This window comes from Pomacea canaliculata, linkage group LG14 (assembly GCF_003073045.1).
Source record: "Pomacea canaliculata isolate SZHN2017 linkage group LG14, ASM307304v1, whole genome shotgun sequence".
In the NCBI taxonomy this organism is placed as follows: domain Eukaryota; kingdom Metazoa; phylum Mollusca; class Gastropoda; order Architaenioglossa; family Ampullariidae; genus Pomacea; species Pomacea canaliculata.
The window spans coordinates 434,458-459,425 of record NC_037603.1 but is presented as its reverse complement, the minus strand read 5'-3'; the positions used below and the strand labels follow the sequence as shown (position 1 = coordinate 459,425).

The window sequence follows — 24,968 nt, the reverse complement described above, 5'->3', positions numbered from 1 at the left end:
TAACGATCATCGGCGTTGATCTGCAACGTTCAACCGTATAAGGTGTAGCCCAGACATCACTTCGTATTCTATGGTGTGGTGTAGGTATTGATTCCATTGGAATATATCAGCTTCGACGATACAAGTGATGTGGCATTAATCACCTTAGACTCACGAACTTCGTGATATAACTCGTTGGATTTAACCTGCTGGTCCAGTCGGTCATCTCGCCAGCCCGTCAGACAACCATAGGAGAGGGTTGGGCGGTGAGGGAGTATTCTATTTTACTTTGTTTCATCCTCATCTCATCGTTAATTAATTTCCTAAACATTAAATGTGTTAATCGTTGGCAGGACCTTTTTTGCTGAAAAAAGTGGAAGAGTTCGGCGAGCGTGGTTTACATGCAGATGTTTACACGCGCTCGCACCCACATTTAAACACTCTTCTCAAAAACGTTACAAACTGTGTTGGTCCTGTTAGGCGCTGTTAAGCTCGAGACAGCAGACCGGCCTAGGGACGAGACAGACACGTGGTGGCACGCGGTGGTGCCTGAGTCTCGGCGCTTGTGAAGGAGTCAGCTACGATCGACGGAGCATCATCAACGTATTCTAAGATGTTAACATCGGAGGGGGCCTTCACGTGACAAGAGACTTTTGTGTGGAAAGATAAGTGGCGAGTGTGTGTTACACGAGTGCGTGTGTTGTGTGTATTAGTTAAGCTAATTAGTGGCTCACGTTACCTAGACTAGGGAGAGACAAATAACGGGACACCCTAGATAACGGCCATATTTTGTGATTGCATCATCTTGCAAATTGTTGTAAATACTTTCGATTATTAATACCCTTCTTAAATACACTAAATTGCCTTGTGTTGTTTATTGGGGAGGTATGCTGGGGGCTCTGAGTCAATTGAAGTAACTGACTCTGTCCCGACACACGGTGTGACTCGCGTGTCTTCCACACACAACAGCAACAGGGCCATCAACGTGGTCACAACACATTGTCATGTCAAGCCCTACGAATGCAATGTCAGATTTAATTATCGTGATGGCAAGTTGACTGTCAAAAATAGATCAATAAACGGATCGTTGAATCGTTAGATGCTCGGCTCGGCTCAGGTTGCCATGTGAACAGGTCTCACATGCAAGACAGCTCGCCGTAAATTGCAGGACAACAAACGGAGGGCAACACGAACAGTGACTATCGTCGTGTCACTCACTAAGGGATACACTGCATGTTGAGCGACACTCACGTGCACGCACACACTCACACGCTCTGTCTCACGATCAGTTAACAACTTGCTGGTACAACTTGGGTAGGCCAGATATGGCTGATGGTGGAGTTCGCTATATTCCACCTGCATCTGGCTACCATGTCTGTACACATGATAGACTTACCAGCTAAGTCTGTGCTACGAGAACTTCTCACTATCCTCCGGTATTTCAATGGGAAGCCGTTATTTATCTAACCTAACAACCTATTCTCAGATATCAGCGATATAAGATGCGTTTTGGCAAGTCACTAACAAGCTAGTTTATGCCCACCGACTACACAAACCAATTTTTTTATTCTGGTCAATATTGAATTTTTTATTACTAGTCGTTGATGCATATCACAGCAAATCTCACGCGACTCACATTTTTATTAATTCCAGAACATTTAAAAAGGAAATTTAAACTATTGTAAGAAAAATGCACTTTGTGTACAACATTAAACAATATAATTTTTTTAATAGTGAGTAGAATGTTTACCTCAGTCAGTTGTGAGTCGTGAGAGATGGCCTGCTGTACCTGGTCAGTCGTGAGGTTAGGGACGGCGATGGTCTTAGTGATGCGAAGACCGGGACAGACATCAGACACCAGGTGAGACAACATGGCCTCCGCTTTGTTCAGCTGTAACATGGCGTCTCTCAGCTTCTTTCTGATGGTCTTGACAATATCCTCCTGTGACATTTTAAGGTCGTTTGTCATGTCACCGAACGACATCACATTGCAGACGACAAGACCGTAATGTCGGTGAACAAGAAGCACATCAAATTGTCCCTGTTTCCAGTTCTGTGGCAAGTCAGGAGGCACGCTGGAGGCTCGGGGTAACTGGGCAGCCGCCACAGCAAAACAAGGTTCAGTCAGATATTGTCCAAAGTCAAGACGAGTGATTCCAACTAACACTTCTCTTTTCTTTTTTGACAAACTCTGAAGACATAAGAGAACTTGTTTCATGGCTGTGTCATGTCTAATGTCACTGTCCTGGGCTGTAGCAGGGTGAGAAATGGAAGTCTCAGCTGTTTCTGATGGAGTCATCACCGGCGTGTTTGAAGGTAACACAGCTTGATGTTGTGGTTCATGTGTTTTGGATGACTTCAGTAAAGATGCTATTTTTTTAAGAAGACCCCTTGGTTTACTAGCTTTTTCAGATGGGGAGTCAAGAACCATGACATCCTGACCAGCAACGGTCTGTCTAGTCATCGGCACGCGGTTGAAGTAGACAGGAGGCAGGAAGTAGGCGCGAGACTCGAGGTCAGGGTACGCGGCCTCAACCCACTGGAGCCAGAATGTCTGAACTTCTTCTGCGAGTGTTGCCTGTACGAAGAGGACCTCAGTTTGTCTGACTGCAGTAACTTCATTTGAGTTTATTTTTTCATCTTTTTAATTAGTTGAATTTATTCGGTGAGCAGAAAAAAGTGTATGACAAATCATGTTTGTTTAGATTTCTATCCGTTTTTAAGATGGTATTACTTTATTCTGGTACTTGTTTTTCCCAAAATATAAGACTTGTCAAATTTGCTCAGTTTTGTGTTGTGTAATTTGGCTGTTTATAACGCTTATTGTTATTCACTGTATTTATAGTGATGCGGCAAACCACTCAATATTAGTTTTTATCATTGATTATCAGTTGTTATCATTCAATGTTACTCCTGTCACTCTTGCTGCCTGCTGTTGAATGCAGCCTCTACTGTTTAGTGTTGATAGCTGTTTGTAACTCTGATTATATTGTAGTCACTACTGCACTAACCTGACTACCAGTCATCTGCCTGATGAGCCTGACGACCGCCTCGATCTGAGATGGGACACCGCGGATGATGACAATCTTCATACCTGGTACAGGTGACGGGTTGGGGTCAAAGTGTACATCAGCGCCTGTCTTCTTCTTGACCTCCTCCAGTGGACGCACATTCACTGTAAACAAGATTATTTGTCATCACTGTTCTGTCGGGGCATCTTGACCTGTAACTATGACAATGGTTTTGAAGTTATTTGCAATTCATACGGTGAATTGTACGTAGTTACTTGTAGTAAATGTAATGATTATTATGCAAAAAAAAAAAAAAAAATCACCCACTCTCCACTCTCTAGAATTTGCTGTTGAGGTGGTGAGAAGACGAACTGTCTATCAAACGAGGAGAGGACTTATCGTCTCGTGCAAGACCTACTCACATCGTTAAAGACAGACACGTGTGACGGACCTTAAGCTCCGTGTTTATCCACGTGCTGCCCTAGCGACCGTTACAAGTATTGGGACGAATAAATAAATAAAGCTTTCCAATGAGCTCCACATGTCTACATTGTATTATCTTCTTAACTTGTTTTGTGTCTCCTCGGCGTTTTCTTTACTGCGTCCTTCTGTTGTTACTTTCGGAATAACGAATAACACAAACAAAAGATAGAATGTACCTGTATCCTTAAGTTGCGCAGCCTGTTCATCGGTCACGGCGTGTAGGTGAACTTTGACCCGGCCACCGCCTCTAGAACTTTCTCGTCCACATCCTCTTTTCTGGGGCTTTCCCTGTGATGATGGTTACACAGTTACATGTGAACATCAGAGAATGAACACCATACACACAACTTGTCAGGGTAAAAGAAGACATGACATAATTTTTTTATAATTCATCTTTGACATAGATACTTATGATGATGATGATGATGATGATGATGATGATTGATGATTGACGATGATGACGACGATGACGACGACGACGACGATGTCATGATGATGATTATGATGATGATGATGATCTCTGGTATATCAATAGTAAAAGGCTCATTGTGCTGTAACAGTGACACACCAAATATTTTTTCACGTCAAACCTCGCACTCAACACACGTAAACACCAAAACCTCTTCTCGCCTACATTATCAATCATTAACACAAGTTAGTAATTTCTGTTTTTAAAATATAATTTATATCGTTTTTATAAAAGCTTAGGTTTAATAGCGTACCTGTTGCGCTCAGATTGTATGAAATAAATGTTTGATCATTGTTATCTCTTCAGGAAGAATTAAAGAAAGTCACGTGACGGAATTAAGCTGAATATTGTGCGTAATATTAACGATGACAGATTACAACATTCTTAATGACAACCATTACAACACTGCTCTGGTGTGTGACAGTCCACATACTGACTTGTAAACTTGATTAAAAAACATTTGTAACTTTGGTACAACTATTGACCTCCTTGACCTCTCTCCTCCTCACCCCTCCCCTAATAGCAGGTGTCTCCACCTTGTCTCACCTGTTGTGGAGCAGACGGTTGTTTATCAGACATGGTTGACAGTGCTCTCCTCTGTTCAGGACCAAGTGTCTCAGAGGAATCGTCTGTCGTCTGCGCTTTCCTCTGGACGGGAAACAGACTGGTGTGTTCACTCAGCCTGAGAATCTGGCTGCTACAGATGATAACAGATGTTGGCGACAATAAATGTATTTATATATAAAGTATGCAAGATTATACTCGGTGAATAACGAGTTTATGTCGCTTTATACAATGAGTACAATACCTGTATAGGTACAGAAACACACCACGTGTTAATGTGTGTACAGAGAAGGGTCCATCATTTCCTCTACGTGATAGGCACGTAGCTGTCACGATAGTTACTGTTTGCCTATTACCGACATCAAACAGGTCAGAGCCAAGTCTCTAACAAACAGTTGTTGTCAAAGTGGGTCTGTGACGTTGATAATCGACAACTGCTGATGACGACGATGATTCTAAGGAGAGAATTCGTGGTCCGCGATGTTGATAATCAGAGTTGTGTGTCCACTGGTGTCATTGTTGTGCTACTAGCATGATGGCTACGATACTTACTACATGACCGTAATGAGAGTTATCTGCCTTGTCTGGTGTTATGTATCATGGTGATCTCAGTACTGACTATACATCGGTAATTAATGTTAGTTGTCTAACTTGTCTGGTGTTATGTATTACTATCGTGATGATCTCAGTACTGACTATACCCTGCTACTAAAGTTCAAATCACTCCATCCTTCTTACAATATGTGACCCTCCACTACGAAATGAGTCTTAAGTCGGAAATTTGAGATTTGCCAAATTGCATAGTTTTAAAAATTACTGGTTCAATTTAAAGCATTAAACATACATACTAATTAAACCATTAGTTAAACATACATATTAATTCTAGTCTGTCCCACTAGCAAGCGCCCAGCATCTTGCCTCACACGGACAACCGTCCACATTTATAAAACACTGACAGAGTGTTCAAGTTGATACTTTCCACGCTGCAACTGGTGTGATATAAGGAATGAGCATGTAACAATTATCACATTTGTAGAAAATCGCTTTTGATAATAACACATACACGTAGCCTTCAGAGCCTGATAAAGACAAAGTAGAAAATATATTTGTATTTGCATGGGACATCTACTTCTGAAACATCCAACAAACAATCGTATATAGAAAGGACCTTCAGTACAAATATTAAAATTATAAAACTAAATATGCAGTTTACAGTTTTCTTATTGCAATGTGAGACCTGGCTTGTGGAATTTTTATTGTTATTTTTCAATTTTTGGTTGTATACATTTACATGGTTTTCCTTTTTCTTCTTTAAGAAAATGAATGAAAAAAGCACCCACTTACAACGGGATAAAAATTAGCCATACAATTTTTTGAAAATTAATTTATTCAACTATCAAGTAACAGTTTGAGTTGAGTAAAAAGACATGAGTGTCCCAAACAAATATTAAATAGTTAGTCATCATTATGAACCACCACCTTTACTCCACTACATGTAAACGTAATTAATATAAATTAACATAGACTAACACATATTTGTGATCTCTATCGGTCTTTTAAATTTAAACCCATTTTTTCCCGTAGATTATAAATTACAGTTGTCTAAAGTTATCCCAAAAACTTTTTCGCCTAAAAACACTTGATAATAATTGTGTAATATTTCAAGCTGCGTATCTCATAAAAGACGTTTAAAGGTTGTACAAAGATTCGAACAATAGTATATAGTGGTTACTTTAGCAAAATACCCGCTTAGGTGTATTTAGTAAATTGGTATTTGAAAAGAAATATGGTGTCTTCATGCAAAATGACCAAGCGCAAAACCTTTAGGTTGAATGTGGTTTTTTTCCAGCTTAAAAATTAGTGTTTCAGTCACTTGAGTAGAAATCAGTGTTTATAACTTGTCATACAATGTACTTGCGGCTTGTAAGATTTCACGATGCTAGATGGAAGAACCTCAAACATGATTAAATAATAAATAGTCATGGATGTGACGGAAATCACGATCTTTATACAGCAATATCTCCCAAAGTAATAAAGATGAAGACTCCGTTGTGGTTTATATATGTATATTCTTGTACCTTTATGTGAATATACAAGATAAACACTCAAAAACAAAATGATTCTCTATGCCGATACTTATTAGAAGGGAAACAATCAGTTGGCATGAATAAACTAGTTTGTTAGTGTCGCTAGGCGATGGCGATGGCGATAGCAAACTAGGGAAATAAGTCTTGATTGGCGGGAATGTCTAAAATATCTTTTTGAGGGAGCCGAGCCCCCCGCCCCCTTATTGCCCCTCACCCCGGTTTCTGCTCACTGCAGTGTGAAGACACTGTGACAGTGTGAGTTCTACATGAACGGGAAAGTCACTACGTTCTCCACCCCGGGTGTCAGAAGCTACCCTGGGGTCGCCGTGTGTCAGTTCTATTATTAGCTTGGCTAATGGCGGCTGAGCCGATGCCGTGTAGGTGATGACGGACTAGACAGTCGGCTGACAGTCAACAGCCATAGTGACAAGACAAAATGTAATTGTACAGTCGTAATATACCAGTGAAACGCCTTATCGTATAGGAAAGATATCAATGGCTGCCCGGTCCTACAATAACCCCATATCAAAAGGCTCATTGCTTAAGAGACATGTTAAACCGATAACAACACAGCTTTTTTCTGTAAACAGCAATAATATATCTTCTGATTACCAGAAATATTTGTAAATAAAAAGACTAAACAGAATAATATTGTCTAATGAAAAGTTATGAAGTAAGGATATGCAAGAGACATAAAACACAAGTGACAATACCTGTGACAGATTAGCTGGAGCATGTGGAGAATATAAATGTACAGGTGTGTGTGTGTGTGTGATTGACTAGGTACACATGCGAGAGACTGTGTGGATACATTTTTGTCCATTTTGATACTGTTCAGACTGCTCATTATTGTTCATACTAATTACATTGGCTATTATTAACCATACTGTCTCTTACTGCTCACACCGTTAATGACTGAAGACAGAAACACTTACAGTCTGTCGTCACTTGAGGTCCGCTAGTCTGTGGTGTCGCTGTATTCAAGTAGTTCATGTGTTCACTGCATTCCACTTACACTGGTGTGACTACACAAAATAACATTTACTTTTCTTTCTTTTAAGTAAAACAAGTAGAAGGTAAAAGAATATATTTTTGAGAGTATGTGACTCACCTCTCATCAACTTGATCATAAAGAGGATGTCAAGATGGCGGAATCATGACAGGTCGGCGGCGAACAAACGTTTGCTGTCAAAGTCTATGTTATCGGGTTTTTCCGAAGCATTGACATGATTTTAATGGAGATTTGTCAGAATAATTTATGTACAGATAATTAAACATGTCTTGTTATGTTTATATAGAAATTACAAAACATTAAATTTGTATTAATGACAACAGACTAGGCTCAATATGTGAAGTATGTTTGTCATCAGGCCTGACGAGAGGGGGGGACAGGGGGTCTGGTGTACCCGGGCCCGCGGCTGTCAAGGGGGCCCGGCCTTGGTCAGTGGATTTTTTTTTTCTTCTTCTCCTTTTCTTTTTCTTTTAAAGAAAGGTCTAAGGACAGAACACCCAAGCATTACACATGCAGAAGTTGAGTTTCAAGTCTGTAGAATACAATTTCGGGGTACTGATTACAAGTACAAGGGGCCCGGAGAGATCTGTCCCGGGGCCCGGGCTGGCTCTCGGCGGCCCTGTTTGTCATCATTCATGCGGTTTCTCTGATAGAATAGGACACAGACTAGCAACATAGGCTTAGGCCTCAATTTGTGGTTTGAAACGTCTCATGTTTCTGTTTATTCTCAAATTCTCTTCACACATACCTATACAGGCACTCCCTGCAGCAAGTGTGAATATAAGTATCCTCTTGCACATACACTACTCATACAACATTATCCTAAATATCAACACCATATAGGGAGAACCCTTACATCATAAAGAAGAAAACCTCCTAACAGTCTTGCTTAAGGGGACCCAAGACCTGCCAGCCTCTCTTGCAAGCTGTGATCCTCCTAGTAGTCTTTGCCAAGGAGCACATACAGTTCTGGCAGTTCTAACAAACGGGATAAACCTGCAAAACACTTGACACATCAAATCTGACATATCAGCAGGGTAAACCCACGGAATGTATCATTTGTAATTTTTTTTAATTCAGCTGATAGCTCTAGAAAAAGCCTTCTTTTCTATCTAGAGAGATACACACTCACAGCCACATGCAAAACAAGAGGTCAGGACGGCTGCTCTAGTGTAAGTCACATGAGTGCTTGTGACAAACACCACTTAAAGCACTTGACAAGAACACATTTCTCATTAAATAAGAAACTTTGTTTTGGGAAAATCCGATAACATAGACCGCCATGATTCCGCCATTTCGTCATTCAACCGTGTGCTCAGATTAACAAATGTTTAACAGATGATCCTGAAGTCTATGTTACTGACGGCCTTACTTACTTGGGCTTTCTTGTGCATCAGCCATAGGTCCTGCTTCAGGCTTCATGAGTGTACATGCGACCTGTATTTCACTCTTTATGGCAGACATATCTTTGTGTTTTCCAAGGATTATGATTATATTTATTGTCTTCAGGTGAAAGTACTTTTGCACTCACTATTAACTTCCAGTGAAGCTTAAGAACTCAGCTTCATCAACTCTAGTGTTTCTAGTGATATAAGAAGACCGACTGAAGTCTGTTGTAATCTCAGACCTGAAACATGACAACTGATAGTTTATAAATTCAGTTCTCATGCAAATTAGAAGTAAACATTTAAAAGCAAGGGAGATTAAAAGCGACTAAGTAAGAATCTATTCATATTTTATAAAAGCCACAGCAGTAACAAGTTTCTTCTTTCACCTCAACAAAGAAAACAGCTAAGTAATTGTAGACAATCTATTTTCTACTTCTATTAATGTTGGGGTAAGGTTTTTATTAGAATGGTTAAAGCAGGGACAAAACATCGTGGGCGGGCCAAGCTGGCACATGTCCCCTGACTGTCCTATTCAGCACCGGTGTCCAGTCGACGGCGGCCAAACACCTAACGGCTGCGATTGACGTCCGGCCAGGGGAGATAAATAGTCCAGTTAATAATTAGCTACGAGGCGCTCAACCCCCTCCCCCTTTAGTAATGTTTCTAGACCTTTTGTACATGTCCAAGGTGACCGGAAGGAAGAAACAAAGCAAGTAGGGTGCCAGGGGTAGAAACATCACTTTTCCGGGTGGCGAGGTAGTGAGCGGCCGACGGAGAGTCCTCTTGAAGACGTTCAAGGTCTTGGTCAAGGGACTTGGAATTATTAGTGAATAATGAACTTTAACTGATGAACTTGTGAACAGTGGAATTATTAAGGAAGTGTGAACTTTAACTGGTGAGCTTGTGAACATTGGAATTATCACCCTGATGAACAGTAATGAGAAGAAGCGCCAGTAACCTAAGTTGTAAGATTATGTCTGAATAATACTTGTAACTATTCTTGTATTTATATATATATGCTCTCTTTGTTTGATTATATGCTTTTAACTCATACTAAAGTATCTGTATTGAATGAATGTATTGTGATTAGGTGTGTTGCTGAATGCTAGATGAATGCATGAATGCAAAAGTTATCCATTGCGTGCAGGGCCCACACTCAGGTCAATACAGTAATGACAATTATAACTCCGCCTGGAAGCCCTCCAGATAACTTGCAGGTCCTATGATGAAACCCGGATGAAGGAGGAGGGTTGGGCGTGGGGATAGCAACCCCACCCTGTAAACAACCCCTGCTACAGAAACCACAAATACAACACAAGCAGCGTGGTGTAGTTGTGGACCTATGCACCAATGGGGGTGATTAGGAACAAGAAGAAGAAGAATGACAATTATAGAAATGTGTGCTATTTTATAAAAGGTTATGTGACACTGATTATACTGAATAGAACGATCACCATCTCTATTGTGGGTCAGACTCACTTCCTAAAATCTTAACCTGCGAAACCACTTGATTTCTTAGAACAAAAACAAGAAAGGTAAAATAAATAACATCTGTTCCTGTTCAGAAAGAACAATATACCATACAATCTAGGTGGATCTAGGAAGGTATAGTTGTGTAATCACACTAGTGAAACCATTTTGCAATATCATGTTACTCTCAGCTCTTGTTCTTGTTATTTGGGTTTTTTTGTGATTTTATTCTTCGTTTATTACAATTGTTGATTCTTTTATAGCTCATATGTTATTTGTGATTCTGTCCCTCATATGATGTTCGTGTTTCGTTCTTGTTTTTAAGCGCCAAGTGCATGCTGCTTAGGAAATGCATGCCAGGTAAAAATCTTTATGAAAGCATTCTCGTTTAATCTTATTTAGGGTAGACTTCAAGAATGAGAAGCTGATTCTCAGAAAAAGACAAAAATCATGCATGGAAATCACTACTCTCTGAAGTGAGAGGACTTTGCAGTGTACAAAGATTTTCTTATAAATATCGTCTAACTACTCTGTGCAGCAACAACTGTGACAAGAGTCAGAGACATGTCGAGCGTGTGTGCATGTGCGTACATACATAATTTTTCATATTCAAACGCCGTTCACGTCACGTGTGCACAAGTTTGCACGTGTGCTGTCAGATAGTCTTCGACTCCGTTCCATAATTAGCTACTAATTGCCCTTTGTCTGTGTCCTTGTTGATTGAACTTCTCAGCCCTCACGATCTGTGTGCTCACGTGACGTCTCTAACGACTGCGGCTTGGCTAACGACATGGTCGATGCTTTGATGCTGCAACAGGGACTGCAATGTCGGCCAGGTGGCTGTCATTTGTGTTTTCATCAGGGATGGGAAGTAGCTGTAGCCTAGCTGAAACACTGAAACAATCTAAGCAGTCAAAGGTTAAATCAAAATAATGCAAGGTTGAGACAGAAGTAACTCAAGAACAGAACTGAGACCATCTCAAAGAAACAAAAATGGAGATAATCAAGGCAATGAAGGTCTAAGACTGAAATAATTAAGTTATACTGAGATAGTCGTAAACTTGAGACTGACACATTCTCAGAGACTAAGACTTCAATAAAGCAGACAATAAACAGGAAATCGAGTTTACCTGATCCTTACATCTCAGTGTCCAGTATGTCGTTTTTGTGTCAAACTAAGCCGGCAATAGGTCCTTGCCATCGACATGACCACATAAAATCATGGATAGAGATGACGATCCTATGATTCTGAACACGAAAACCAAATCAGAGATTGGTAAAAATATCACGTGACCAAATATACTTTGCGATGATATTCTTAAAAGAGTATACTTTTATATTTAAAACTGGCGATAAAGTGTAGAATAAAAGTTCTTTTCTGTTAAGGTAAGTATAAAGGCCATAAAACACTAAAATTGATATTATGCTGTATGTATGGGAGGGGTTCAGTCTTTTAGTTTTCGGGAAAACAGTTAAGATGGCGAAAAATTCGCCTTGTGCCTTCCTTGCATGCTGACATGATCACGTTCATCGTTGTCGCAGAAATGCAAATAGCAGCTCACCTGCGTGACTCCAGACGGTAAATGTTGTGCGTGACACGAGATTAATTTCTCTCTCAGCCTAATGAGGTCCTGGCTTCTTAAAAAGTAAACTTTCTGGCGAGAAAAAGCGACGCCCTGTTTGCTGAAGTGCTATTGTTTCAACACCTGAACAAACACAGGTTTCTGAAGGTGAAGGGACATTGCCGTTAGTGTCCCAGTCTTTGACATCAGGTGACGTGGCAAGAATATGTAAACACTTCTCTCTCTCTCTGTGTCACACACACACACTCTCTCTCTCTCACGAACATACACAAACACTATCTATTTTTCTTTGAATTGTGTTGTCCATACGAAGCCATCAATTTTACGGGAAAACCTTGAGATGAGAACAAGCATGAAATGACAGCAAATGTACAAGAACATAAATGGCAGACAAAGTAGATACAGGGGAAGAGAGCGCGCGTGCGAGCATGCACTTCCTTACATACGGGTTGCAATAAATGTTCAGAGATGTCGCTGTCATAATTCTGTCTATCCTGTGTGTCTTTGGGATGAAACACAAGGATTCTTTTGTATCGTCTTAATCCGCGAAGACACAGAGGGCGCTATGTTTCGCAGATTTAGCATGGTGAAAACTTAGGCTCGAGACGTTTTCTTCATTTGCTCCATCGGACAAGAATCAAATCGAATTTGCCTTTTACAACAGATAGTCGTCTTGTCAACAACAACAAAAATAAGTTTGAATTACGGACATTCTCTTTAACCTTTAGCTTCTCTCAATATCGTGCGAAAATTAACTTTTGCTTGAAATATATTGTTAATTGAGAAAATTGAGATTTTTTTATTTTTACAATTTCGAGTTTGAAAATTTAAAATATTTGTACGAAAACAAACTTAATGTTGGATATATTCGTGTAACATGACCTCGGTTGTAGTCTTCCGCTTGTCGGCTTTGACAATCTTCTGCGCTCTACTTCTTTTTTGGAAAATGTCTTAGTAGCAGGTCTTTCGGCTACTTCAGTTTCTCTGGAAAACGATTCGCTAACAGTGTCCGAACTCAGACCAAAGAACCTCGGCGTTCAGACCACTCAAGCCAGCAACAGATACGAAAGTCAGTCAGAGAAACGAACCGCGCAAGTTATCTGCTCCTGTCAACGGAGAACCTGACAATGTGTCAGGACACTCAGAGTGGTCTCGCTTTCACGACAGACGGCGCCATTATCCTCGTCGACCACAAGGTGGCACCAGGCAACGCTTCCGTGGGCAAGGACGAGCGTCAGTGTGCGATCAGAGTGACCGTTCCTGCGGGTCAGGTGGTTCACTTTCAGGCGGTGGAGATGGACATGCCGTGCGAAACGAGTTCCCTGCGCGTGCTGGACCAAAGGAACAGCGCCTTGCTGGTGTCCGCGTGCGGGGTCAGTAAGACGCTGCGTGACGTCTTCAGCTTCAGCCACCGCGTGACGATGGAGCTGAAGTATGTCGTGGGGACATCCTTCTCGCTGAGATGTGACGTCACGGGGCGCAACCGTCTGCGAGGCCGCAGCTGGAAGTGCACTATATGTCGCCGACTAAAGGTAAGTGCGTTAGTTATCTTTAGGAATTTTAGCCTTTTAACCTTAGCAGTTTAGCCTGTTAAGCTTGTTTGTGAGCCGCAGGCACTAAACCTTCACCCTGTGCTGCCCTTTACCCCTTTTGACAGGTTTCATCCAAACTCCTGGCTGGAACGGCACGGCTTTGTATCCCGTCCTCATGGACAGCTGGATTGACCTCGAGGTACCCAAAGGTCACGTGACCATGCTCAGCGTCCATCATCTCGACATTGACGCCAAGTCCATCAAGTGTGACACGGACAAGCTGACCGTCTTCACGACATCCCCTGCGAAGACCCCGCTTTGGACTCTGTGCTACGTCTTCAGCCAAGACCCCGTCACGACCCAAACCTCCGAACTGCACGTGCGCTTCGTCAGCGACTTCCAGACCTCAGGCACTGGCTTCAGGCTCGTCTTCTCCTTCCACCAGCCATCCACCTTGCCCAGAAAGATGCTGTGGAACAAATGGAACTGTTCGGGAACGCACTGGCCGGACTTTCAGCAGCACTTCCCGTGCGACCTGGAATCGCAGTGTCTCGGGGGCGAGGACGAGCTGGACTGCCCGTACACTGCGAGGGACTGCGGCCTGGGAGCTGTCTCTGCGAGTGGCAAATGCTACTTCTATGTCATCGCCAACCACTCGCTGACCTGGTACGACCGACTGCTTGACACGTGGCGCCACCTTGGTCAGCCTCAACACCCCGGAGGAGTGGCGTGACGTCATGAGTCTCCTTCAGCTGAGGCGCGGGTTGCGGGCGTACATTGGCCTGCAGTCCTCCACCTTCACGGAATCCCACTTGTAAGTTCGAATGTTTTATGTTTAATGTGTTTGATTATCACCAAAACTATTGTACACACGCGTGTATGTGTCCCAGGACCACTAGAGTCTTTAGTTTCTGAATGCCAGACATTTTTGTGTTTTAAAAATTGATATTATGGCATTGTAATTGTAAATGGTTGTTTTCAGCTTTCTGTTTTTGTACCTTTGTTTTGTTTTAAATTGTTGAAAACTATCGTCTGTCCTGTGTTCTATTTAAACAACTCATATATAAGTCCCTGATGTAACTAGCAAACTTTTCTGCTATCTACTCAAATACTCATCTTCGTTCTCCCAATTTTGTTAACCCTTATGCACTTACAACTGGGTTATCAGGAAAACTTGCGGTTCGTTTGTAGTCCTGTAAACACAGAGAAATTAAGCTTGCTTCTTTATGGGCAAGACTTTATAAATTCTTTGACTGTTAACTAGTATTGTCGTTTTTTGACATAAAATGAAAAAAAATATTAGCATAACTCAACACTACTCTCCCATTTTATGTGTATAATTTATAACCAGCTAGTTCTACTACTTTCTTGTTCACAAACTTGATGACAGGTTAGTCTGTGTTTTTTCTTGTGGTTCAATAAACTGGTATGTATTTGTTTGCGCTCACATTTCACATACCTATTCCACTATTTAACCCTACTTTTATTCCTCCTTCGATCTGTTTGAAGTTACAAGAGAAGCTGGCAGTGGGCGGACGGTACTATGGCCTACTTCGTCAAAATCTTCGGGATGACCAGAAGGCCTGCGTGCGCGACCCTTCGTCGCTTCGAAAATGAACCCGTCGTGGACCTCCCGACCCTCTGGCCAGGCGCCTGCGATGAGCAGGGATTCTTCCACTACATGTGCGAGGCCCAGGATGAGGCTGCTCTTCCGGTGCCTTTCGAGGACAAGTCATTTTCGGTTACCGGAAGTCCACCATCGGTAAGGCATGTTTCGAACGTCAATCTCCACCTGTGTCCCGAGGGTCACGTCACGCGAGATTTCCTGTCATGTGACTTGCGCAGCGACTGCTGGGGTGCGGGCTATGCGTCTGCTTACACGTGCACGGCTCTGATGATGCCACTTCCGCCAATGTATGAGTGCGGGAACGAACTGGAGCGCGTGCCGTATACCCTAGTATGCGACCATCGGCGAGACTGCAACGACGGAACGGATGAAGATTTTTGTGTTTTTCCGCCATGTACCCTGGACAAGCCAAGGAACTGTGGCAACCAGCAGGTAAGGGATGTCTTGTACTTTAGGCATATCAGGCGCAACAAGACCTTAAGAGTAAGCCTCATGGTTAATGCGAGTTATTGCAGATGTGATAAATATAAACAGCTCAATTGTAAGAAGCCCAAGATTAATTAATGTAAGAACATCACTTGTAGTGTAAACGTGTCATTTTCCGGTTAGCATTACCCTGTGTCCTTGCAGTGTATATCTCTCTACGAGTGGTGCGACGGCCAAGAACAGTGTGTGAACCAAGCAGACGAACAACTCTGCTACGGAGAGAAGATGGAGGATATCGCCAGCCTCCCCCCACCCGCCATCTTGGACTTTGCTACCAACGGCACCTTTGTCGTTCGGCCACTCGGCGTCGCCCTAAGCGCGAGCGGGAACGAGACCCAGTGTCCAGGGACGCATTTCCGGTGTCCGGGGAAGGTCGACTACTACTGCCTCCCCATTTACCTCCGGTGTAACAAGGCGTTCGACTGCCCCGGCAGAGAAGATGAAGCGGACTGCGACACGTACGTGTGTCCAGGTCTTTATCGCTGCCGTGACTCCAACATCTGTTTGCAGGTGAGCGACGTGTGCGACAGCGTGTACCACTGCCCGCAGCGCGATGACGAACTGGCGTGTGTGGTCAGCTGTCCCAAGGACTGCACATGCATCGGACTCGCTTTTTTCTGCTCTGATGCGGCCATGTTGCAGCCGTTTGCGGACTTGCGCTTCTTAAGGATACGTGGGGTGGGAGTCTCGCTGGGTAACTTACGATACAACTTGATGCTGGTTTATCTAGACCTTGCGCAGTGCGATCTCACTCACCTGGACGCTGTTCGTCTCCCCAATCTTCAGATCCTGGACCTGAGCCAAAACTTGCTGACATCAGTAAGCGGAGAGTTCCTGACGAGTCTGCAGAATCTGCGACAGCTCTTCCTCAGCAACAACCCCCTTATCTACCCCTTCTTCTCCGGCATCTTTTCTCACAGTCTTCATATCCTTGATCTCTCCGGCGTACAGGTCACTAAACTTAGCTCTAACACGTTGGCCGGCTTTCCTCACCTGCGTCACCTGAACTTCTCCAACAGCGGAGTGGAATTCGTGCTAGGAGAAGGCTTCAAGCCGTTCAAAGAGCTTCGTTTGCTGGACATGCGTGGTTGCCGAGTCATCTCTTTTCCGCCTGACATGTTCTCGGGACTGGTCAGGCTGCAGACCGTCTTTGCCGACAACTTTAAGTTGTGTTGTCCGGCTATCCTACCCGCGGATTTTAACGTCCAAAACTGCCAGGCTCCCTCCGATCATCTCTCTTCCTGCGATGCCCTCCTTCGCTCGCCCCTCTACCGAGTGTTTCTGGCATCCTTCGCCACGCTGGCCCTCGTGGGCAATCTGTCTGCCCTAGCCTACCGACTGCTTCTTCGCAAGGAGAAGAACGATCTTGGTTACGATGTCTTCACCAACCTGTGCGTATCGGACTTCCTCATGGGCCTGTACCTGTCGGTGGTGGGGGTAGCCGACCGCGTCTACATGGGAGAGTACTTCCGGCACGAGTCGGATTGGAAGGCGGGTATAGTCTGCAAATTCGCCGGCTTCACCTCGTTCCTGTCAAGCGAGGTGTCGGCTCTGCTTGTCTGCCTCATCACACTCGACCGCGTCCTCGTGCTCCGTTTCCCGTTCAGCACTCTGCGGTTCCGGAAGCGATCTGCGCAGGTCGCGTGCGCCGTGGCCTGGCTGGCGGGTGCTCTGCTGGCTCTCGTTCCCCTACTTCCGGTCACATCTCACTGGCAGTTCTACGCCCGGACGGGCATGTGCGTTCCACTGCCTGTCACGCGGAATAACTCCTCCGTCTACGACTACACCTTCGGTGTCCTGATAGTCCTAAACTTCTTTCTCTTCTTCGCCATTGCTGCCGGACAAGCGGCTATCTTCTGGTCAGTTCGGGTCAACAGCATGTCCGCTACAGACACCACCAAGAAGGGAACCGATCTGACTCTGGCACGCAGGCTCATAACGATCGCCATATTCGATTTCGCGTGTTGGTTTCCGATTGGTTTGATGGGGTTCATGGCCTCCACTGGCGTACCGGTCGCCAGCGATGTACATGTGACCTTGGCTATCTTTGTTCTTCCCCTCAAGCCTGCCCTGAACCCCTTTATTTACACAATAAATGTTATCATGGAAAAGAGGAGGCAGGAAAAGGAAGAGCAGAGAAGAAAGATTTTACTTGCTCAAGCCAAGATCAGAGATGCTGGCACCAGGCCTGTCCAACGATGAAACAAACATTGCAGAAATCCTGCAACGTTCGACTACTCTGATTATCACCAAAGATGCCGAATAAAAATTACAAAATTAATATTTTATTTCTGACGAGCAGACACTTTTTTCATTGAGGGAGGATTTCGAAGATGCATGAACATAAATCTTGGAACACGACGACATACAGTCTCTCAAATTCTCGCTGAAGAATAACAGTTTAAAAAGTATTCTTTAAGCCAATTGATGTTTATTCCAGAAGTACAAAAAATGAACGAACCAGTACAGAGCCAAATGTTTAGCGACGGTTTGACTCTCTGCTTTCATGTTTAATCTACTAATATCTCTATCACATGAGCAACTTGTAGAAAATCAGGGTGTGTACACTACCAGTAGCTAAATCTCACCTAGATAAGATTTTATTCAGTTTATGTATTATTTGTTGTCTTTTCTCCCCTACCTTTATAATAAAGTCTAATTGAAATTAAAGTCTACGTTTCTGCTTGTAAAGTTGTCATGAAATAATCTGTTATGTATTTTGAGGATTATTTAAGGACCCATACAGTAACTGTTTCTAGAATTTTAACAAATATGTCTAGAAGGGACAAGACAAATTATCTCGCTAAGAACTGGAGTTAAAAAATTACAACAACCGATTACAAACCGGCTACTCATGGACCTAAGGAAGTTATCTGTATTGAAATTTGACTTCTTATTGTCATCCATTCTGCTGAAACACGGTCTTAGCAGGTGTTCATTAGGTACATTGGTAAACTGATAGACGCACAAGGCAGTGCTCTATGTGAAGGAATTCCCAATACTTATATTCGATGTGCCAATGGCTACTAAAGAAAAGTTCCAATAAATGGGTTTTCCCCCGGCCCCTAAGGTAAAAAAAAAATAATACAAATACTAAATGAGATGACAAGATTATTTGTGAATACAAATGTCGGCGTACTCATTGACACTTTTATTCTGCATGCTGATCTGACAACATTTCAAAAATATTTCAGCAAAGAGATAAGTAACACACTCACAATCAGAAAAAAAATTCACAAACCATCCATATCACATTAAGTGCGAACCAAACTTCGACTGAAGCTTAGCGTTGGCAGTGATAGATGACTAAACTTTTGGCACATGCTGGGAAACAACGCAGAATGCACGTTGAAAATCAACTGTATTCTTGGTATATTCATCATGATACACAAGGTCCGTGAGCACAAAAATTTTGAATGATGCCTAAAACACGGAATCAGGTACAAAAAATAGTATTAATAGTAATAATAATAACCCATTAAGTAAAAGAAACACGTAGCACCACTTGAAATAACGCAGTAAGCCAAAAATAGACAGTCAAAACAAAAAAAAACATCCAGGGTTAACTGTATGGACTTGAACATGGCAGCTAATTTAAGGATGCATCATACGTCTCATACTAAACAAATACATACTTCCGCGGTATAGAAACAAGCAGTAATCTCCTATACATATATACACACGATTCCCTCCCCCTTCCCACAACTTACCGCCCCTCCCGAGACCCTGAAAGAAGTTATTGCTGCTTCTCATGTGTAGAATTAGTGTTACTGACAAGTGGCGGTGGAAATTTGAAGCGCTCTTCGTGTAGATAATAACTGCTGCATCACGGATTATCCCTCTTGCCCGCGCGGACTCTGTGATGTTGACCCTGACATGGCGGCTGGCGCTCACTTCACCATCCTAAAGAACGCTGGGCCTGTTCCGAAGTCTTTGATGCACACCTGACACCTGCTGATACGTCTCCTCAGATCGCCAGCTTTGAGAGTTTCTGACAAAGGTCGTCTGAACTGGTCGGCTCTTTCGATGGTTGTCATCCAGAAGCTGTTAGGGAAACAAAAAACAAAAAGCTTGAAGATTTCGGAGCTAAGAAATCAGCAGCACACACCGACACAACAGGGAGGGAAAATGCCTAGAGGTTTGGGTTTTGTTTTTTTTGTTTTTGTTTTTTTTTTTATTTTTTTTTTTTTTTTTGGTTTGATTTTTGTTTTTGTTTTTGTTTGTTTGTTTGTTTGTTTGTTTGTTTGTTTGTTTGTTTGTTTGTTTGTTTGTTTGTTTGTTTGTTTGTTTACACGTCAACAGAGTATGTTCACTCTTAGTGATACAAGCTGTAAAACGATAAAATTGTACTGCAAGTGTACAGTCTACAGTATTCCCTCTTGATACCTCGCATAATCAACTATTGAGAGGTCTTAAAAACTGAAAATAAAATAATTTCGGGATATATATATGATCTGAAGCAAAGGAAGGCTTTTCGTATCGATCTAATATTGTACACGCATGCATTAACCCAATGAAGTGTGTCTCATTCAGACTGAGGTGCTTAGGTGGTACATAATGTAGGTATTGCACACGATATGATTACCTTGCCGACGTGGCATAGTAGTTGCATGTGCCTCGCCCGTGACACTCAATGAACGGGGATGTTCTGAAGTCTTCCAGACAGGAGCCTGGGGATTGCAGACCTTGTCCTGTGCCGCTGGTGCCAGAGCCGGTGCTCTGTAAACAAAAGTACACGTGCAGGCGCGCACACATATATATCAAGATAGATATTTAATTACATATTTGAATCTGTTAAAGAAAGCGAGCTGAAAGAAACAAATAAACAAGTTTTCGTGCGCTGACATCGTCGTAGTTGACGATTGCAAACAGTTAACACATTAAAGTCTGTTTTGATGAGGAAAGCTGTATGCTCACCAGCACGAAGCTCCAGCCTATCCACACACCACTCCATCCCTCTGGGCAGTCTGGAATCACCATCGTCTGGCTGTGGACTGCGATGATCTGAAAGACAATGTCAAGTTGAAAATTGCCGTGTGTCTTGCTCATTACAGTCCAAGACATCATTTCAGACTACAGAATGGACACAGAAAGCAATGAACGTGTTCACTATACTGACCTATTCCTTATCACATAGGTCAAGGCTGCCCTTCACAGTGAGATTATTAACTCTCAAATGATTTCATATAGCGTTGCTCCTTCAAGTCACACTTGCTCAGATGCATATGATATCACAGCAGCAAAATCAATAATAATAATCATCATAAACAACAACACACTTCCATCATCTTAGAGTTAAAAATCTGGAGAGCACGCGTCACAGACTGGTGAGGATGTGCCACAAACTGGTTGCAACACTGAAGGTGTACCACAGACCAGCGAGGGTGTAAAGACTGGTGGAGTGTAACGTCGGCGAGGGTTTATTACAGACTTGTGGGACTTGATCATGTTACATGCAATTACATATACGTATACTCACCGGTGAGGGTGTATCACAGACAGCACAACGGCTGATGTACGGGCGAATCCTGTCACCGGAAACCGGGTCCATCATGGCAGTCATTGGCTCTGGCGTGGACAGCCAGTAACTGTAATCGGAGCGCGAAGCGAAATTGCACACGTTGTTGATGTTGCAGAACATAAACGGCATCGTATGGAAGCGGCGCAAACAGCTACCCGCATCACCTGTTGATGAACAACAAAAATTATGGTATCCCCCTCGACCTTCACTCATTCGCTGGAGTTAATGTGTGGCAAAAGACTATTGAACCACAGACGTGAAATCTGAAAACAATTGAATGTTACAGTAGTTAAGGCCAGGTATTCACATTTGATCCGCAACTTACAACCCCGTAAAACACTAGAGAGGCCTCCAAACATGCAGATAACTCTGTAAGTCAAATTCGACCTCAACGGCGTTCTTATAACAGAGTTATTACACCATTGGTGTAAATGTTAGAGTATCTGGGGGAATCCTTTTATACACGTAGGGAACAATATTTCCTTCTGCGTCTGTATGATGTAACAAAATGTTAATATTTTAAAACTACTACGGGGTGTTTAAAAACTATTTTCTAATCAAACTGATATATATATACACACCCTGATTCTGCGGTGCTGAATGCACCACACATAAAAAAAAGTTTTTCCATTCTTAGCAACACAAGAGAAAAGGGCAGATATTCCACTAAGCTGTATAATGAACTCTTACCCAGATCTTGACCGTGAGCGCGTCCGTTGCCAACGACGTACAGGAGGGAGTACCCGTCCCACATCTTGGTGGTGCCGATGGGGCAGTCGGGTGGTGAAGTAGTCTGACTGTGTCTGTGACAAAAAAGCCATCAGACGATTTGAAAGATTCTGCCAGCTTCATCAAAAGTTCTGCATCAACAATAACTTCATTTTAACTGAACAACGTCCGTGTTTGCAGTCACTCTTTAAAATATGAATTTAAGTTTGTATTCAGTGGAGTTGCACTTGACGATGGCATGTTCAATGCCATGATGCTGCCGATGCAGTGTTAAGCAGATTGCGGAGTTCATCCTTAAAAGGACAGGTCAAAAAGCTTCACACGCTCGTCCTTCTCCACTTCCTATTTTCGCAATCCATCCCTCACCCTTCCACAACAATCTCTCACATAGACAAACAAACACACCTTGTAAAGAATATGCCGGGCCCAGTGCCAGGTGCACCAGGAACACCTGGTACTCCCACTCGACCAGGTTCCCCAGGAAAACCAGGTGTGCCGCTTCTCCCTCGTCCGCCGGCAAGTCCCGGCCTACCCGACTCTCCTACAAGGCCATAGAAACCGGGCTCACCGGCTTCTCCTTTGCGTCCAGGCAGGCCTGGGAAGCCATCAATACCTAGTATGGGAGAAACATTGAAAACAATGTAATCTTTGGTTGACATAGGAAGGGAGAAACTATTCAGTCCATTTTTGCTAGTAATTTGATAAAAATGATGATCACTTTTGTACGTTTCACTCAAAAATGAGACTTTCTCTGAAAATTTCGGATAAGTTTCATATCGGTTACTTTCAATGTTCTAATGATAGAGGACAAGATATATTTGTAAACTGCTGTTTTGCTGCTGCTATTAAGTATCCACAGCCTTTTGGTTTTTGTCGGATTTTTAAACAGTGGCACGACCCAATGTATTAGAAATTCTTAAACCTCTTGCATCATCCACCAACCAACCACCCCCAAACCCCGTGTCGAGTTCCTGCCTCTCCGCGGAATGTAATGAACTTGAAATCGGTTACTTCACACCATAGTACCGTATCACCTACAGGTAATCGATTATATGCATCTCCTACCTGGTAGTCCAGGATCACCAGGTAATCCACGAAGTCCTGGAAAAAATGTGTCACCAGGGCTGCCTTTAAGAAGCTCGAAATTGTTGAAAGGCGTTCTTGGTCCTGTCGCACCTGTGCAATAATGTGTTCAATCTTCAATGCGTTCTAATCTCCACGTAGTTTATGTCAATGTATTCTAACTCTTTTGTATTCATTCTCATGGTTCCTCATTCTTCTATTGTTTCCTCATAGTATTCTACAGATTCCGCAGATCCTCTTTCTTTACACTCCATATGTTTTAGTTTTTTTTAATAAAAGCTTTTTCTTTAATATAGTCTACAGTTTGCATGGACTCTCATTCCCATTTTTATCATATTCTTACTCTTCGCTTTTCTATATCTGGAGTGCAAGTTTCGGACACGAGAACCGACGATTTCATAAAGTGAAAAGCTTAAAGAATGCACATTTCGTTGTCGGATCTCTGTTTTATCTAATTAAAATGCTCCTAATCCTCGCCTTGAACAAACATAAAAGGACAGAACAGCCCTGACTACCTAGTCGGGTTGCACTGCACATGTCAGACAGGACAGCAGTTCACGCTGGTTCAAAATAGTATGTGAACAATAAAAAAAAATTTACCCTTTATACCCTTCCGACCCGTAGTCCCTTTGAGACCGGGATACCCAATTTCTCCAATCAGGCCCTTTTGTCCTGGAAGTCCTCGTGGACCATCTTCCCCTGGTAAACCTTGCCTTCCCGGAAGTCCAGAAAATCCTGGGTCTCCCTGCACAACGGTTATCGGTTGCAGTTTATTTATGAATTTTAAAGAAGTAAGAATTACTGGTGTGTCTGTATCAGAGTATTTTTACAGCTTACAGCTACTCTCTCTCTCACACACACATATATATATATCTGACACGTATGTAGGTCTAGTAAAATGTGCACATCATTGGCCTTAACTGTAAAATCTGGCGCTTACATCTAGCCCTGGCAAGCCTTCCACACCATCAAGTCCAGGTAGTCCAGATTCTCCAGGAAGACCACTAACACCTTTCATTCCAGGAAGACCAGGTAAGCCAGGCATTCCGTCAATCCCCTTAGCTCCGCGGCGGCCTTTGGAGGACAAGAAAAATAAAGATAACGAAACTTTTCTTTCCTTTTTCATTCAAAATTAAGGAAAGGCACTTAAAACACTTATGTTATACAAACTTTTGTTTCATGAAAAATGTACATGTACGAAAATAAGTACGAATCTCATTGAAGGCTGTTTCTGGGAGAAAGCGGGTTTAATATTTCATGCAAAAAATCCATATGGCAACAATTTGAATGGTGGTTATACCGTGTTTATATGATTATCTAAACAAAGTGCATCGAGAGAGACTTTTATTGGGAATTTTTCAGATAGGTTGATACTTCTACGATTCTTTGTTTAGGAAATTTATTTCAAAAATCATTTTTTTCTTTTTTTTTGCAACGCCCTAATCTTAACTAAAAAATGTTCTGGATAGCGCTGTTGTGCCTCTCATCATCTTGTACAGGAGGAACTATAATGTTTCATCAGCCAGGTTGAATTCGACTTGTAACATTCTGCATATTTGAACAGTTAATGATGTAATTCACACACTTTCTCATCACACAAAACGTGTAAAGCACGCACCTATAAGTCCAGGCAGGCCAGGCTCTCCAGCAAAGCCCTTCGGCCCCCGGACAAGTAGGTTGGGTTCTCCTTTTGCTCCCTTTATGCCGGGTAAACCAGGTAGTCCATCCTCTCCCATTGATCCCCGTTCTCCAGGTATTCCAGGCAAGCCAGAAATGCCATCATCTCCAGGGGGTCCAGGGCGCCCTACATGGGAGACAAATATGTTAAGTCCCTGCTTTTCGCCTCCTGACTACTCTGAGCAGGACACGGCAAACTACAGCTAACAAATACAAACAGTAACTGTACACATTATTTAGCCACCCTGATCCTAGCAGGAGGAAAAG

The 24,968-nt window shown here is 42.7% G+C and overlaps 2 protein-coding genes across 2 annotated transcripts in view; both read right to left on the bottom strand.

Moving 5' to 3' along the window:
- LOC112554923 (von Willebrand factor D and EGF domain-containing protein-like) overlaps positions 1–24,968 on the bottom strand; it is a 535,332-nt gene that overhangs the window by 122,727 nt on the left and 387,637 nt on the right. The gene's annotated exons all lie outside the window — the stretch shown is intronic.
- Positions 19,034–24,841, bottom strand: LOC112554929 (collagen alpha-5(IV) chain-like). Its single transcript, XM_025223003.1, has 10 exons — positions 24,643–24,841; positions 23,965–24,098; positions 23,625–23,769; positions 23,007–23,117; positions 22,347–22,554; positions 21,903–22,015; positions 21,171–21,376; positions 20,609–20,695; positions 20,277–20,410; positions 19,034–19,735 (listed from the first exon to the last, which is right to left on the bottom strand). Exons 1-10 carry the CDS (start codon positions 24,758–24,760, stop codon positions 19,582–19,584), a joined length of 1,410 nt encoding a protein of 469 aa, XP_025078788.1. The 5' UTR covers positions 24,761–24,841; the 3' UTR covers positions 19,034–19,581.